The 14,507-nt window shown below is 64.7% G+C and overlaps 2 protein-coding genes across 9 annotated transcripts in view; both read left to right on the top strand.

The window, feature by feature from the left end:
- Positions 1-4,418, top strand: part of KLHL17 (kelch like family member 17) — a 6,005-nt gene extending 1,587 nt beyond the window's left edge. The window contains exons 5-12 of one of the 3 annotated variants that reach the window (XM_034951761.3): positions 243-359; positions 592-805; positions 996-1,140; positions 1,224-1,391; positions 1,807-1,895; positions 1,999-2,072; positions 2,241-2,422; positions 3,662-4,418. In XM_034951761.3, coding sequence (XP_034807652.1) covers positions 243-359; positions 592-805; positions 996-1,140; positions 1,224-1,391; positions 1,807-1,895; positions 1,999-2,072; positions 2,241-2,422; positions 3,662-3,890 — 1,218 coding nt within the window. In that variant the 3' untranslated portion in view covers positions 3,891-4,418. Of the gene's footprint in view, positions 1-242; positions 360-591; positions 806-995; positions 1,141-1,223; positions 1,392-1,806; positions 1,896-1,998; positions 2,073-2,240; positions 2,423-3,661 lie in introns of those variants that run through there. The other 2 variants (XM_034951762.3, XM_055099916.1) reach the window with 2 other exon arrangements.
- PLEKHN1 (pleckstrin homology domain containing N1) lies at positions 4,419-14,507 on the top strand. 6 transcript variants are annotated; one of them, XM_008961383.6, is made up of 16 exons: positions 5,170-5,314; positions 5,404-5,503; positions 8,801-8,947; positions 9,045-9,125; positions 9,210-9,282; positions 9,403-9,530; positions 9,601-9,732; positions 9,848-9,928; positions 10,598-10,673; positions 10,811-10,947; positions 11,477-11,626; positions 11,802-11,942; positions 12,116-12,256; positions 12,449-12,679; positions 12,945-12,993; positions 13,071-14,507. In XM_008961383.6, exons 1-16 carry the CDS (start codon positions 5,232-5,234, stop codon positions 13,202-13,204), a joined length of 1,884 nt encoding a protein of 627 aa, XP_008959631.4. In that variant the 5' UTR covers positions 5,170-5,231; the 3' UTR covers positions 13,205-14,507. The 6 variants fall into 6 exon arrangements, with proteins under 6 accessions (XP_063451315.1, XP_063451321.1, XP_063451309.1 ...); XM_063595251.1 differs by lacking the exon at positions 12,116-12,256 and having other exon boundaries at positions 5,169-5,314; XM_063595239.1 differs by having other exon boundaries at positions 5,169-5,314; positions 9,210-9,530.

Here is a 14,507-nt window from a genome sequence, read left to right as displayed (position 1 = left end):
CCGACCCCGTTTTGTTCCTGACACAGCCCTGCCCACAATCCTTAGTGCCTGCTGTGTGTCCCCGAGACCTTCCTGGATCTGGGCCCCCCAGGAGCCTCGTCTGTGGCTCCTGACTCTGCTCAGCTCCTCCCAGTATGAACACTCAGCCCCCACCTCCTAACCCTCCCTCCTAGGCATCTTGAGGGCTCCCTGGGTCCACAGGACCCTCCCCAGATCTCAGGTCTGAGGACCCCCACTCCCAGGTGCTGGAACTGGTCTCTAGCGACAGCCTGAACGTGCCTTCAGAGGAGGAAGTCTACCGAGCCGTCCTGAGCTGGGTGAAACACGACGTGGACGCCCGCAGGCAGCATGTCCCACGGGTGAGGCGCGGCCGCGGGGGGCTCCCACAGCATCCAGGAGGGCATGCAGGTGGCTGAGGGCCTGGTGCGCCCTGACCTTCCCTGAGTTCAGGGACTCCGTGGGGGTGGTGCCCCCATCTGTCTGAAGAAGAATCCGTCACACAGGTGGTATGGGCATCTGGGGGGTTGTCTCAGCCCTGACGCCCAGTGTGCCCGAGGGTCCCGCCTGACCTTGGCGTTCCCTGCACCCCAGCTCATGAAGTGTGTGCGGCTGCCCTTGCTGAGCCGCGACTTCCTGCTGGGCCACGTGGATGCCGAGAGCCTGGTGAGGCACCACCCTGACTGCAAGGACCTCCTCATCGAGGCTCTGAAGTTCCACCTGCTGCCCGAGCAGAGGGGCGTCCTAGGCACCAGCCGCACGCGTCCCCGGCGCTGCGAGGGGGCCGGGCCTGTGCTTTTTGCTGTGGGTATGGCCCCCCACCCGTTTCCCTCCTGCCCTGTGCCTTCTACTCCCCACCAGCACAAGCCCACCCCACCCGTGCCGGTCAGGTCCTGACCTGCCCCTCCGCCCCTCCATTCGGGGCCTCTCCAGGAGCCTGGGGTGTGGCCCAGCAGTGGGATCCACTCACGAGTCCCGTCTCCACCTGCCCTCCCCAGGCGGCGGGAGCCTGTTTGCCATCCACGGAGACTGTGAGGCCTACGACACGCGCACCGACCGCTGGCACGTGGTGGCCTCCATGTCCACGCGCCGGGCCCGGGTGGGAGTGGCTGCAGTGGGGAACCGGCTCTATGCTGTGGGCGGGTAAGCCTGGAGGCTGGACTTGGGTCGGGTCTGGCACGTGCCCGCCAGGCCAGTCTTGACCTGCAGTGGCTTAATTCCGCTAGCTATGATGGGACCTCAGACCTGGCTACCGTGGAGTCCTACGACCCCGTGACTAACACGTGGCAGCCGGAGGTGTCCATGGGCACGAGGCGAAGCTGCCTGGGTGTGGCCGCCTTGCACGGACTCCTGTACTCGGCCGGCGGCTATGACGGGGCCTCCTGCCTGAACAGGTAGTTGGGGTTGGGGCCCCAGTGGCTTTGGACAGTCCATCCTCAAGAGGCGAGTTTGTGTCACCATCACAGAGGTCGTATCTGACGGGCTGTTAAAGGAGGTGATCCGCCAGGCCGTTTCACCCCAGGCCGCGGCCACCCTGGGCCTGAACTCTTGGCTTTGCTGCCCCAGTGCCCTTTCCTCTCTCGGGTCCTTACCCCCAGTCCAGAGGCTGGGCCCAGGTGGGTGTGCACCCAGGGTTGTTCAGGCAGCCAGGGTCCTGTGCCCACCAGCGGGCCCTGCCTGGTAGGACTTTGCGGTCTGAGTTTGACTCCTAGGGTAAGATTTCAGCCATTCCGCTGGGGAGGGCAGGTCCTGGGGCCGGGACGCCTTTCTGTCTCTGCTGAGCTGTGGCTGCGGTCCTGGTGCCCACAGTGCTGAACGCTACGACCCCCTGACCGGAACGTGGACGTCCGTCGCTGCCATGAGCACCCGGAGGCGCTATGTGCGAGTGGCCACGCTTGGTGGGTGATGGGGCCTGGCCTGCCTGGGGGGCGTCCCCACCTTCCCCCACCGTGGAGACCCCACTCCCAGCAGGAGTGCCACGGGTGTGTTGACTTCCGGCAGATGGGAACCTGTATGCTGTGGGCGGCTACGACAGCTCCTCACACCTGGCCACTGTGGAGAAGTATGAGCCCCAGGTGCATAGTGCACCCCTCCTGGCCACCCCCTCCCGTGCGCCGCGGGGCCCTCCTCCCTCTGTTTACCCACATCCCCCCGATTCCTGACACCCCACCCTGGAGTCGGGGCTGCGGCAGAGGAGGGATGCCCGTGGCGGGTCTGCGTCCAGCCCACGCCCTCGCCCCCAGGTGAACGTGTGGTCGCCCGTGGCGTCCATGCTGAGCCGACGCAGCTCAGCGGGCGTGGCCGTGCTGGAGGGTGCCCTGTACGTGGCAGGGGGCAACGACGGCACCAGCTGCCTCAACTCGGTAGAGAGATACAGTCCAAAGGCTGGAGCCTGGGAAAGCGTGGCGCCCATGAATATCCGCAGGTCCGCAGTGGGACTGCAGGGAGGGGGGCGCGGGTCCGCAGTGGGGATGTGCTGCCGGGAGCGGGGCGCAGGTCCGTAGTGAGGCTGTGGGGAGGGGGACGTGGGTGTGCAGTGGGGCTGCAGGGAGGGGGGCGCGGGTCCGCAGTGGGGCTGTGCTGCGGGGAGGGGGGTGCGGGTCCGTAGTGAGGCTGCGGGGAGGAGGGCGTGGTTCTGCAGTGGGGCTGTGCTGCGGGGAGGGGGGTGCGGGTCCGTAGTGAGGCTGTGGGGAGGGGGACGTGGGTTTGCAGTGGGGCTGCAGGGAGGGGGACGTGGGTTTGCAGTGGGGCTGCAGGGAGGGGAGCGCGGGTCCGCAGTGGGGCTGCGGGGAGGGGGGCGCGGGTCCGCAGTGGGGCTGTGCTGCGGGGAGGGGGGTGCGGGTCCGCAGTGGGGCTGCGGGGAGGGGGACGTGGGTTTGCAGTGGGGCTGCAGGGAGGGGAGCGCGGGTCCGCAGTGGGGCTGCGGGGAGGGGAGCGCGGGTCCGCAGTGGGGCTGCGGGGAGGGGGGTGCGGGTCCGTAGTGAGGCTGTGGGGAGGGGGGCGCGGGTCCGCAGTGGGACTGCGGGGAGGGGGGCGCGGGTCCGCAGTGGGACTGCGGGGAGGGGGGCGCGGGTCCGCAGTGGGGCTGCAGGGAGGGGGGCGCGGGTCCGCAGTGGGGATGTGCTGCGGGGAGGGGGACGTGGGTTTGCAGTGGGGCTGCAGGGAGGGGAGCGCGGGTCCGCAGTGGGACTGTGCTGCGGGGAGGGGGGCGCGGGTCTGCAGTGGGGCTGCGGGGAGGGGGGCGCGGGTCCGCAGTGGGGCTGCGGGGAGGGGGGCGCGGGTCCGCAGTGGGGATGTGCTGCGGGGAGGGGGACGTGGGTTTGCAGTGGGGCTGCAGGGAGGGGAGCGCGGGTCCGCAGTGGGACTGTGCTGCGGGGAGGGGGGCGCGGGTCTGCAGTGGGGCTGCGGGGAGGGGGGCGCGGGTCCGCAGTGGGGCTGCGGGGAGGGGGGCGCGGGTCCGCAGTGGGGCTGTGGGAGGGGTCCGCGGGTCCGCAGTGGGGCTGTGCTGTGGGATGGGGGGGCCGGGTCAGCAGTGGGGATGTGCTGTGGGAAGGGAGTTCTTCCAACCTCAGCGAGCATGTCCCGCCACCACCCCTTCTTGTGGTGCGGCCCCTCCCCCCGCATCCCTTCCTGCAGCCAGGGGCTCACCCCGCCTTCTCCCCAGGAGCACGCATGACCTGGTGGCCATGGATGGCTGGCTGTACGCCGTGGGGGGTAACGACGGTAGCTCCAGCCTCAACTCCATCGAGAAGTACAACCCGAGGACCAACAAGTGGGTGGCCGCATCCTGCATGTTCACCCGGCGCAGCAGTGTGGGTGTGGCGGTGCTGGAGCTGCTCAATTTCCCGCCGCCATCCTCCCCGACGCTGTCCGTGTCCTCCACCAGCCTCTGACCCACCTACCACCAGAGACCTGCAGCCTCCCACATGCCTTAAGGGGACCGTGGCCCCCACCAGGGACGTCCTGCGCCATCCGTTCACGTCTCTGCGTCCATTCCTTCATGTCTTTATTTAGTTGTTTATTTATTTAGTTATTTATCTTATTTATTGAGGGGTGAGGAGTGCCACGGCTGCCGGTTTACACCTTTAGCGTCTGGTCCTCCTGCGTGTCCTCCCCTCCACTGCCTGCATGGGGGGCAGTGGGAGTGACCAGGCGGGGGCCTCGCCGCCCCAGGGCCGTTGCCTGCTCAGACCCTGCAGGCTGTGGAGCAAGAGGCCCTGGGTCTCTCCAAGCAGCTGCAGACCCCAGCTCGAATTTTGCACATGGCGGGGTCCCAGGAAGGGTGGGGAGCAGCTGTCCTTCCTGTCGTCGTCTGCCGTGTGCCATCTTTCCTGGATCTTGTAGTGGGTGCACACGCGTGCACTGGGACTCCACACAGCAATACGAGCCCAACTTAATAAACACATTTCTGGGGTTCCTCAGGCTGAGCATCTGTCTCTGGCGTGTGGGGCAGCTGCGCAACTTTGGGTCCTGTCTGGGGTCCAGGGTGAGGGGTGTGGGGGGGGTGCCCTGAGATGCGCAGGCGTCTGGGAGCTGCAAGGCAGAGCTGTGCGTCCAGGGAGGGTGGGGGCCGTGCAGTTCCTGTGGACCAGCGTCCCAGTGTGGGTGGCGTTTGCCTGGGCTGGGTACTGAGGCCGAGGTCCCCGCCACGTCGTGGGCTCTGGGGTTAGGGCTGGGGAGGACAGCCTTGCCGCCGAGTACGCTGACTGTCCTGGCCGTCTAGGGGGCATGTGGCCTTCCTGAATCCCCTTAAGCCTTGGGGACCCTGACTTGGGTCTGTGGTGAGGGGGCCCAGGCAGGAGGGGAGGCTGCAGTGGCTTTGGCCGCCATCTCCCGTGCTGGAACTCCTGCCTCAGCCCTCCCTGCAGTCACTGGTGACTCAGGCCGGCCAGAGTTTAGATGGAAACAGGATGTGTGGGCACGTTGTCGGGGGGGGCCTGGAAGGTCGCCCCGGGTTCACCAAGCCGGAGCACAGGCAGGTGGGGTGCCTCTGCACACTGGAGGCCTCATCTGGGCCAGAGGGGTGCTTGCCCCAAGGCTGGCCTCTCGAGTGGAGGGCCCAGGGCAGACACCTGCACGGCTCAGGTAGGGGCCAGGCCTCTTCCAGAAAGGCTCCACCCTCGCCCAGCCCCTGGTGCCGGGCGGGACGTCCCGTAGCCCCGCCTGCCCGCGGGAGGCGGGGGCAGGAGGCTGTGGACAGGGACCCAGACTTGCCGACCTGCACGACTCTGGCCATGGGGAACAGCCACTGTGTCCCTCAGGCCCCCAGGAGGCTCCGGGCCTCCTTCTCCAGAAAGCCCTCGCTGAAGGGAAACAGGTGAGCGGGGCGTGGGTGCGGCCACCTGGGCGCAGGGCTCCCCCACCCGCTCCGGGGCCAAGCCACGAGACCCCTTGCCTTGTCCCCAGAGAGGACAGCGCGCGGATGTCGGCCGGCCTGCTGGGCCCCGAGGCTGCTCGAAGCGGGGACGCCGCCGCCAACAAGCTCTTCCACTACATCCCGGGCACGGTGAGCGCGGCGTGCACGGTGGCTGTGGTCTGGGAGCGTGGCTCTGCCCGCGCGTGTGTGCCGCGTGTCCGTGCAGCTCAGGGTCTTCCCCTCGCCCCCGGGGCGTTCAGACCCCGGTAGGTGAGGAGCCGACGCTGACTGCCCCGCCCTGGGGAGCTCATCCGGCTGAAAGTCTGAGCGGAGAGCGAAACCTCGACGCAGGACTGAGTCAGTCGGGAGCGAGCTGGGCGGGGCGGGCTGCGGGCGGGGCCTCCCGGGACCTCCTCCCGCAGGGGACCAGCGCACGTGTCTCTGTCGCTGCAGTGGGGCTTGGGGTCGTGCCGGTAGGTAGTGTCACTTGAGAGTAAGGGGCCTCAGATGAGCAGTGAGCCAGCCGGTCACCTACACCGGCCTTTCTCCCTGGGTGTCCCGCAGGAAGTTGCTGCTGGGTATGGCCGCCTGGTCCACAGCAATCCCTCTGTGCACGCGCCGGTCTCCTCCCAGCTTGCCAAGGCCATGCAGCAAGGAGGTGTCTCCCAAGCACACACTAGGCCACCTCTCCGTCGAAGGAGCAGACCACCCCCATGCCCACCTCCCCCAGCCCCTGTGGGACAAAGGGTCTTCACAGGGTAGATGCCCAGCCCCTTTCAGATGTGTCTGGTGCTGGGATGAGGGAACAGGACCAGGAACCTGGGCTTCAGGGCAGACAGGAACCCCCACTGCACCCCCGTCAGGCAGCCTGGATGGGTGGGCTCTGCTATGTGCAGGCCCTAGGAGCATCTGCGGGAGAGGACGCCTGCCCTGCACTCCTGGGTCCAGCAGCTGGCATGGCCGTGCAGACCCCTTTGCCAACATGCCCCCGCCAGGCAGGAAGCTCGTGCCGTACCCTCTCCTGACCTCCAGAGTTTCAGGGCTCCCTGCAGACAGGTACTGGTTTTGGAAACCATGCTGCCTCAGAGGAGTGGGCAGGGAGAGGGAGCCGGGCTGGGTTAGGGGTGGGGTCCCTGTGGCTGCATCTCAGACACCACTCCCTCTCTCCAGGCCCAGGACATGCAGTGTGACCCTGGGGGGTCCTATGGGTGTGGTGGGTGGCCCTAGTGGTCCTCCCTTGCCAGGACATGGTAGCCACAGAGGCAACAACCTGCTGAACCTCAGGAAATGGGGCTGGGGGAGGAGCTCTGGGCCAGTCCTAGAGCCAGTGCTCCGCGGCCCTGTACCTGGGCTCTGCACCCAGTGCTGTGAGCTGGCTCTACTACGGCTCCAAGCTGAGTCCTCCCCGGGGCCCCGAGGCTGAGCTGGGCTGCAGGGCCAGCTGTGTGGCCCTTCCTGGTCTGTGGCCTATTTTTCGTGGGTGCCAACCCGGCATCAGTTACCACGCTGGGTGTGGGTACAGGAGGCCCCACCCAGAGGCAGAAGGCCGGGAAAGCCATGCGTCTGTCTGTTCACATTCCTGGGCCTGCTCAGGGGCAGCTAAGCTTGGCCAGGGCACAGCAGCTCTGCAGGTAGCTCTCGCCAGCTCCTAGAAGGAGCAGGACACCTTCCCACTTGGCCCTGAGCTTGTGGATCACAGAGGTCTCCAGCCCCAGGTTCACACCCATCCCTTTTCTGACCTCCAACCTGGTGATCAAAGCCTGCATTTGTAGAGGACTGTGTGTGCCAGGATTGACTACATGTGGCGTGGATGTGGAGTCCGCTCCCCTCTCAGCACATGCAGTGATACCCACAGCACATCCCAGGCCCTGTCTTAGGCTCTGGGGACACAGCAGTGAACGGAATAGACAACCCCTGTTCTGCCAGTGCTCCCATTCCCACGGCAGAGACAGACGACGGGACAAATCAATAGAAGATCCAGTGAGCGGGGTCGGGTGGGTGCTAAGGAGAAAAACAGAGGGGATGAGTGCAGAGGATCAGGGAAGGCTGGAATTTTAGAAAGGCTTTCAGAAAAGGAATTCTTGGAGCAGGTAATGTCTGAGCAAAGCTGCAAAGCGGGTAAGGAGGGGGGTCAGGACTGAGCGGTCCCCAAAGCAGAAACAGAACATGCAGCAGCTGGAGAGCATGGGTCTGATGTGAGGAGACAGTGAGGCCGGGGCAGCCACAGAGACCCCTCGGGGGAGACCCCTCGGGGCACTGCCAGGACCCCGTTGTCCCCTGAGTGAGGCATACGGAGCGGCCAACACACAGAGGATCGACCCCAGAAATCTCCTCACATATTTCAGGCTGGGGGCTGGAAATGGGCAACGGTGAGGACACTGACACCGAGGAGATTGGCAAACGTTACAAATCAGGGCATCGGTGTGTTTCTGTGTCTGTTTTTTGTAGAACCAGGTGTTAAACATTTACCATACAATACTGCAGACGTGGGAGGGTTTTGAGTGTTACCCAGACACCCCCAAATTCTTCTAACAAGTCTTCAGAGGTTGAATAACCCAAGCCATGTTACACAGCTTAGGAAAGAATGAAGATAGGTTTAATCCACTGAGTCCAGATCTCACCATCTCTACCACTAGACCAGGCAGCTCTGTGTGGGGAAGTGTGTCTGTGTGTGCGTGTGTGTGCACAAGTGTGTATGTGTGCATGTGTTTGCACGTGTATATGTGTGTGTGCACACATCTGTGTGTATATGCACAGGTGTATGTATACATGTGTGTTGGTGTATTTGTGTGTGGAGGAAATGTATGCATGTATGCAGTGTGCATGTGTGCATGCATGTGTACATGTGTGCATAGGTGTGCATGTGTATGTGTGCACGTGTGTATGTGCACGTGTGTATACGTGTGTATAGGTGTATTTGCGTGTGGATATGTATGCATGTATGCACGTGTGTGCATATCTGTGTGTGTGCAACTGCGTATGTGTGCACGTGTGTATCCATGCATGTGTGCGTGTGTACATGTGTGTATAAGTGCGTGTGTGTGTTCACGTGTGTATGCATCTGTGTCTGTATTGTGTGGCATGTATGTGTCTATTGTGTGTGTATGCATATGTGCGTGTATGCATTTATACATGTGTATGTGTGCGCATATATGGATGCATACATGTTGCCTGCATGTGCACGTATCGGGTGTGTGTGCATGTACATGTACACGAATATGCATGTATGCATATATGTATGCACGTGTGTGTAAATTCTGCCGTGACTGTTTTCCTGTGGAAAGGCTGAGTGTGCAGGTTCTGTGCCTGTGGGGGGCTGTTCTTCACATATGTGTTGTGTGGCTGTGCACAGGCAGACCATGCTATAGTCCTGTAGCTGTGTGGATGCGAGCGGAGGGGGTGGGGGGCCCAGGGGAGGCCCCCTCCCCTGAGCTCTACTCCTCCTAGGACATCCTGGACCTGGAGAACCAGCGAGAAAACCTGGAGCAGCCATTCCTGAGTGTGTTCAAGAAGGGGCGGCGGAGGGTGCCTGTGAGGAACCTGGGAAAAGTTGTGCATTACGCCAAGGTCCAGCTACGGTTCCAGCACAGCCAGGTGGGGGCCGGGCTGGGTGGGGCACGCTAAGGGTGCAGCATCCCCATCAGCCTGGGGCTCCCCAGACTCCGCACTGACGACCCTGCTCCCCGCGCAGGATGTCAGCGACTGCTACCTGGAGCTATTCCCCGCCCACCTGTACTTCCAGGCCCACGGCTCGGAAGGACTCACATTTCAGGTGAGGCGGTGGGCAATGGGGTGGGGCCATGGCCGCCCTTCCCTCCATGGATCCCTGAAGCTCCTCCTACCCTGTGCCTGGCAGGGGCTGTTACCGCTGACGGAGCTGAGCGTCTGCCCGCTCGAGGGGTCCCGAGAGCACGCCTTCCAGATCACAGGTGTTTGGGATGCTTCCCGGGCCCCCAGAGGCACTCCTGACCCAGGACTTGGAGAGGGGCCTGCCCTGTGGCTGCGGAGCACGTGTGTGTATGTGTGTGCCCTCTCTGCCCTGCCCGCAGGCCCGCTGCCCGCACCCCTCCTGGTGCTCTGCCCCAGCCGGGCCGAGCTGGACCGCTGGCTTTACCACCTGGAGAAGCAGACGGCCCTCCTCGGGGGGCCACGGCGCTGCCACTCGGCACCCCCACAGGTCAGTGCCGGGGACCCCACCCCCCTCCCCACCCTGATCCTCGCAGCCGGCTCTGACCTCCTCCTCACAGGGGTCCTGTGGAGACGAACTCCCCTGGACTTTGCAGCGCCGTCTAACCCGGCTGCGGACGGCGTCAGGGCATGAACCCGGCGGCAGTGCTGTCTGTGCCTCGAGGGTCAAGCTGCAGCACCTGCCCGCACAGGTGGGTGGGAGGTGCGTGGGGCTGTAGGGGGACGGGAGGGGTGCATGGTGGTGGGCAGGGCGGTGCAACAGCAGCTCAGTTCCCTCATCGCCTGACCCCACCCCCACCCACCCAGGAGCAGTGGGACCGGCTCTTGGTCCTGTACCCAACGTCCTTGGCCATTTTCTCCGAGGAGCTGGACGGGCTTTGCTTCAAGGTGGGCCCCTCCCCACTGTGGGCCCGCCCCAGGGAGGCAGCTGTGTGGGGGTGGGAGGGGGCAGCCATGCAGGAGGAACCTGTATTTCGGGGCTTGTTGAGACAGAGCGCAGGGCCCTGCCCACCCAGCCCGCGGTCCTGGTCAGTCTGGTCTCCGCTGTGACATGGAGGAGCCCCTGCCCGCCCTGAGGTTCTCACCCTGAGGTTCTTGACCGTCACCTGGGGCGGGCAGCATGGGGCTGAGAGCCCCTCCCGGGGACTCCCTTGTGTGTGCCTGCCCGTGAGGCGTGTGTGTGCACACGTGCGTGTGCCTGTGTCCTCCAGGGCGGGCTCCGGGAAGGGGGTGTGCACTCACGGTAACCTTCAGTCACTGAGGAACAAACACAGGGCCCTCCCCATGGTTCACCCGGCCCAACTTCTTCTCTGGGGACCCCAGGAGGCCAGTCCTGTGGCTTTGTGTGTCTGCCCCTAGCCGGCGAAGGCCCCCTCGCCAGGGTTGGTGGTAGCCCCAGGAGACATGGGACCCACTGGCCTCCCTCAGGGTGGCGGCCTCGGTGCCCAGCTCTCCAAGTACCCAGCCAAGCTCTGTAGGGCAAGAGGGTGGGATGAGGCCAGGCGGGGCCCCGGGGCTGCCCCTACAAAGGCCTGGCCCTCAATCTCTGCCCCGCAGGGGGAGCTCCCACTCCGTGCCATCCACATCAACCTGGAGGAGAAGGAGAAGCAGATCCGCTCCTTCCTGATTGAAGGTAGGGCCCTGACCCTGGTTCTGCCTCCCGCCTGGCCAGGCCATGGTGGGGCGGGAGCCTGGGGGACGCCCGACTCTTTAGTGGGGGCGCTGAGGGGTGCACCCCCCCGCCAGCCCCTCACAGCATCTGTATGCCAGGCCCCCTCATCAACACTATCCGCGTGGTGTGCGCCAGCTACGAGGACTACAGTCACTGGCTGCTGTGCCTTCGCGCTGTCACCCACAGGGAGGGGGCCCCGCCGCTGCCTGGTGCCGAGAGCTTCCCAGGGTCGCAGGTGAGGGGTCAATAGGCCCCACAGCCCAGCTCCTGGGCAGTGGTAAAAAGGGGGCAGCAGACCGGGCGTGGTGGCGCACGCCTGTAATCCCCGCATTTTAGGAGGCTGTGGCGGGCGGATCATTTGAGGTCAGGGGTTCGAGATCAGCCTGACCGACGTGGAGAAACCCTGTCTCTGTTAAAAATACAAAAAAATTGGCCGGGCATGGCAGTACATCCCTGTAACCCCAGCTACTCAGGAGGCTGAGGCAGGAGAATCGCTTGACCAGGAGGCGGAGGTTGCAGTGAGCCGAGATCGTGCCACTGCACTCCAGCCTGGGCGACAGAATAAGACTTCATCCCAAAAAGATAAAAGGGGGGACAGCAGGGTGGGTCCAGGCAGGGGCGGGTGGGGAGGGGGCGGGTCCAGGCAGGGGCGGGTGGGGAGGGGGTGGGTCCAGGCAGGGGCGGGTGGGGAGGGGGTGGGTCCAGGCAGGGGCGGGTGGGGAGGGGGTCCAGCCCTCACTCACCCCCACTCACTGCCCATCCAGGTTACGGGCAGTGGCCGAGGCTCACTCTCCTCAGGCGGACAGACCAGTTGGGACTCGGGGTGCTTGGTGCCCCCCTCCACCCGCACCAGCCACTCCCTGCCTGAGTCCTCGGTGCCATCCACCGTGGGCTGCTCCTCCCAGCACACACCGGTGAGCGCTTACGGGGTGGCAGACGAAAGTGGGGCAGAAGGCTGTCGGGTAGGTGTGTGTTGGGGACCCTGGTTCCTCCGGGGAACTCAGACTGGAGGGAGCCCCTTGCAGCCTCAGAGAGTTGCACGGGAGAGGGGCCAAAGGGCTCTTCCTGGAAGGTTTGTGGCCCCCACAGGACCAGGCCAACTCTGACCGTGCCAGCATTGGCCGACGGAGGACCGAGCTGAGACGCGGTGGCAGCAGCCGGTCACCCGGGAGCAAGGCCCGGGCAGAGGGCCGCGGCCCTGTCACCCCACTGCACCTGGACCTGACCCAGGTGGGCCCAGCACACCCACACAGCCCCTGGCCTGGTTCCCACCGTTCCGCACCACTGGTCTCTGTCTCTGGGCCCAGTTGTCCTGGAGCCACCCAGAGGCCTCTTGCACAGAGAAGGGGTGGCCTAGGCTGTTTCTAGCCGAGAAGCCCATTTCTCCCACCTCTGCCCTGCAGCTGCACAGGCTGAGCCTGGAGAGCAGCCCAGATGCCCCTGACCACACTTCGGAAACATCACACTCGCCCCTCTATGCCGACCCCTACACACCACCTGCCACCTCCCATCGCAGGGTCACAGATGTCCGGGGCCTGGAGGAGGTCAGGCCCCTGCTGGGTGACAGAAAGGGTGGGAGGTGCCTGCAGCCTGAGGTTGGGGAGGTCTAGACCGTGCCTCTCACCCTGGGGTCTGGGGCTGCCCCAAGCCTGAGGTCTGTTCAGGCTCTGATGGGAGGTTGAGGTTCTGGGGGGGCCTGGGTGCCACCCAGGCCCCAGCCCTGGCTCTCCCTGCAGTTCCTCAGTGCCATGCAGAGTGCACCTGGACCCATGCCCTCGAGCCCACTCCCCTCGGTGCCTGTGTCTGTGCCTGCCTCTGTGCCTGCCTCTGACCCTCGCTCCTGCTCCTCCGGCCCCGCTGGCCCCTACTTGCTCTCCAAGAAGGGAGCCCTGCAGTCCAGAGCCACTCAGAGACACCGGGGCTCAGCCAAGGAAGGGGGGCCGCAGCCCCCAGACTCCCCTCAGCTTGTGAGTAGCAGCCCCCACGCCAGTGTGCCCCGGGCTCCGGGCTGGCCGGGGGTCTGGGTGGGGCCTCTTGGGACTCTGAGGGAGCAGGGTTAGGGAAACAGGAGGACGGGGGCAGATAGAGGCCAGGGGGGCCAGTAGGGAGTTGGGGAGATGGGACTGGGGAGGGAGAGCAGGGGGACATGGGGGGCTGCACAGTGACAGGCCGTCTCCAAGCTCCCTGCCTGGGGCTGTGCCCGGCTCTCAGACTTGCGGTTTGGGGTTCCAGGTCTCCTCTGCCAGGGAAGGTTCGCCCGAACCCTGGCTGCCTCTGACAGGTGAGTAAGGATCCTGCCTCCTGGAGTGAGTGCCTGTTGCCTCCCACAGGCTGACACATCTCTGCCTTCCCTACCAGATGGTCAGTCCCCCAGGAGGAGCCGGGACCCCGGCTACGACCACCTCTGGGACGAGACTTTGCCTTCCTCCCACCAGAAGTGCCCCCAGCTTGGAGGGCCTGAGGCCAGTGGGGGGCTTGTGCAGTGGATCTGACGGCCGCGGTGAGGTGGGTTCTCAGGACCACCCTCGCCAAGCTCCAGGGTACCTGCCCCTCTAACCCACTTCAAATTACAAGTCAGGGTCTGAACCCAGTGTGATGGGGGGAGTCTCTGGGGCCCTGAGTTCAGAGCCCGTCCCTCAGCTCCTGCTCCTTGGTGCCGGCAGCTGGGGCAGGGAAGGGTGGGAGGGGCCCCATCCAAAGGATGCCCTGGCCAGCGAGGCTGGGTCACAGGTCAGGGAGGTCCTGGCTGTCCACAGGGTCGGCCCTCAGCTCAGCCCGCCAGGAGTCAGGGAGGAGACTCACTGGGAGTGGGAGGGCAGCACGGGCGTGAAGGTCGGAGGACAGAGAAAGGTCAGCAGGGTCAGAGTATGTGAGGTCAGAGGGCATGAGGGTCACAGGTCAGCAAGGTGTGAGGAGCACAAGCCAGGGTGTCCCGAGGAGGAGGGCGGGTGGGTCCTCGCGTGGCCTGGCGCGCGCCACAGGGCAGCACGGGAGACGTTGACACCACCGGACGAGAAAGAAAAAGAGAGAGAAGAGAGAGAAGAGAAGAGAGAAGAGAAGAGAAGAAGAGAAGGAAAGAGAGAGAGAGAATGAGAAAAGGAAGAAAGAAAAAGAAAAGAGAATTTTATTGGTGCTGCATCCATGTGTTCTCCGCTCAGCAGCCAGGGTCTCCCACAGTCCTGAGGACCCCCACCCAGCACCCAGCCAGGCAGCCCCCTTCCTCTGCCACCTCGGGCCCCTCACCGACCTTCCCACCTCATCTCTGACTCCTCTTGGCTGTGGGTCCCCAGCTGCCCCACAGGAGCCCCCGGGACAACCCCAGGAGCCCAGCCCTCCATCTGATGCCACCGAATTCTCCCTCTGCACCTGCACCCAGGGCTCCCAGGGAGGGGCTCGCAGCTCTGCCACAGACCCCAACCCTGCAGGGGCCGCTGCACTGGGGAGGGGCAGGCAGAACCTTCACTGTCTCAGGCCAGAGCCCGCAGAGGCCTTGGCCACAGTCCTTCGAGGATCAAGAGTGATGGGCCTTGGAGCCCTTGCCAGCCCAGCCCACCTGTGAGGAGGCTGCCCATCCCCTCTTTGAGGCCACCCTGTGTCCTCTCCCCTGCCTCTGCCCAGAGCTCCAGCGGGAGTGTCTTGCTGCTCAGACCCCTCCGAGGTCCAAGTCCTGTCCTGCCACTCAGCCCCCGCTGCACCCCAGAAGAAACGCAGGGTGCGGTTGCATTTGATTTCAGATAAACAATAACTTCTTAGTAAAATGACCTCCCCACTATTGCCTGTCTGAAATTAACCGAA

Source organism: Pan paniscus, chromosome 1, assembly GCF_029289425.2.
Source record: "Pan paniscus chromosome 1, NHGRI_mPanPan1-v2.0_pri, whole genome shotgun sequence".
NCBI classification, from domain to species: Eukaryota; Metazoa; Chordata; class Mammalia; order Primates; family Hominidae; genus Pan; species Pan paniscus.
This window is presented reverse-complemented; position numbering and strand designations above follow the sequence as displayed.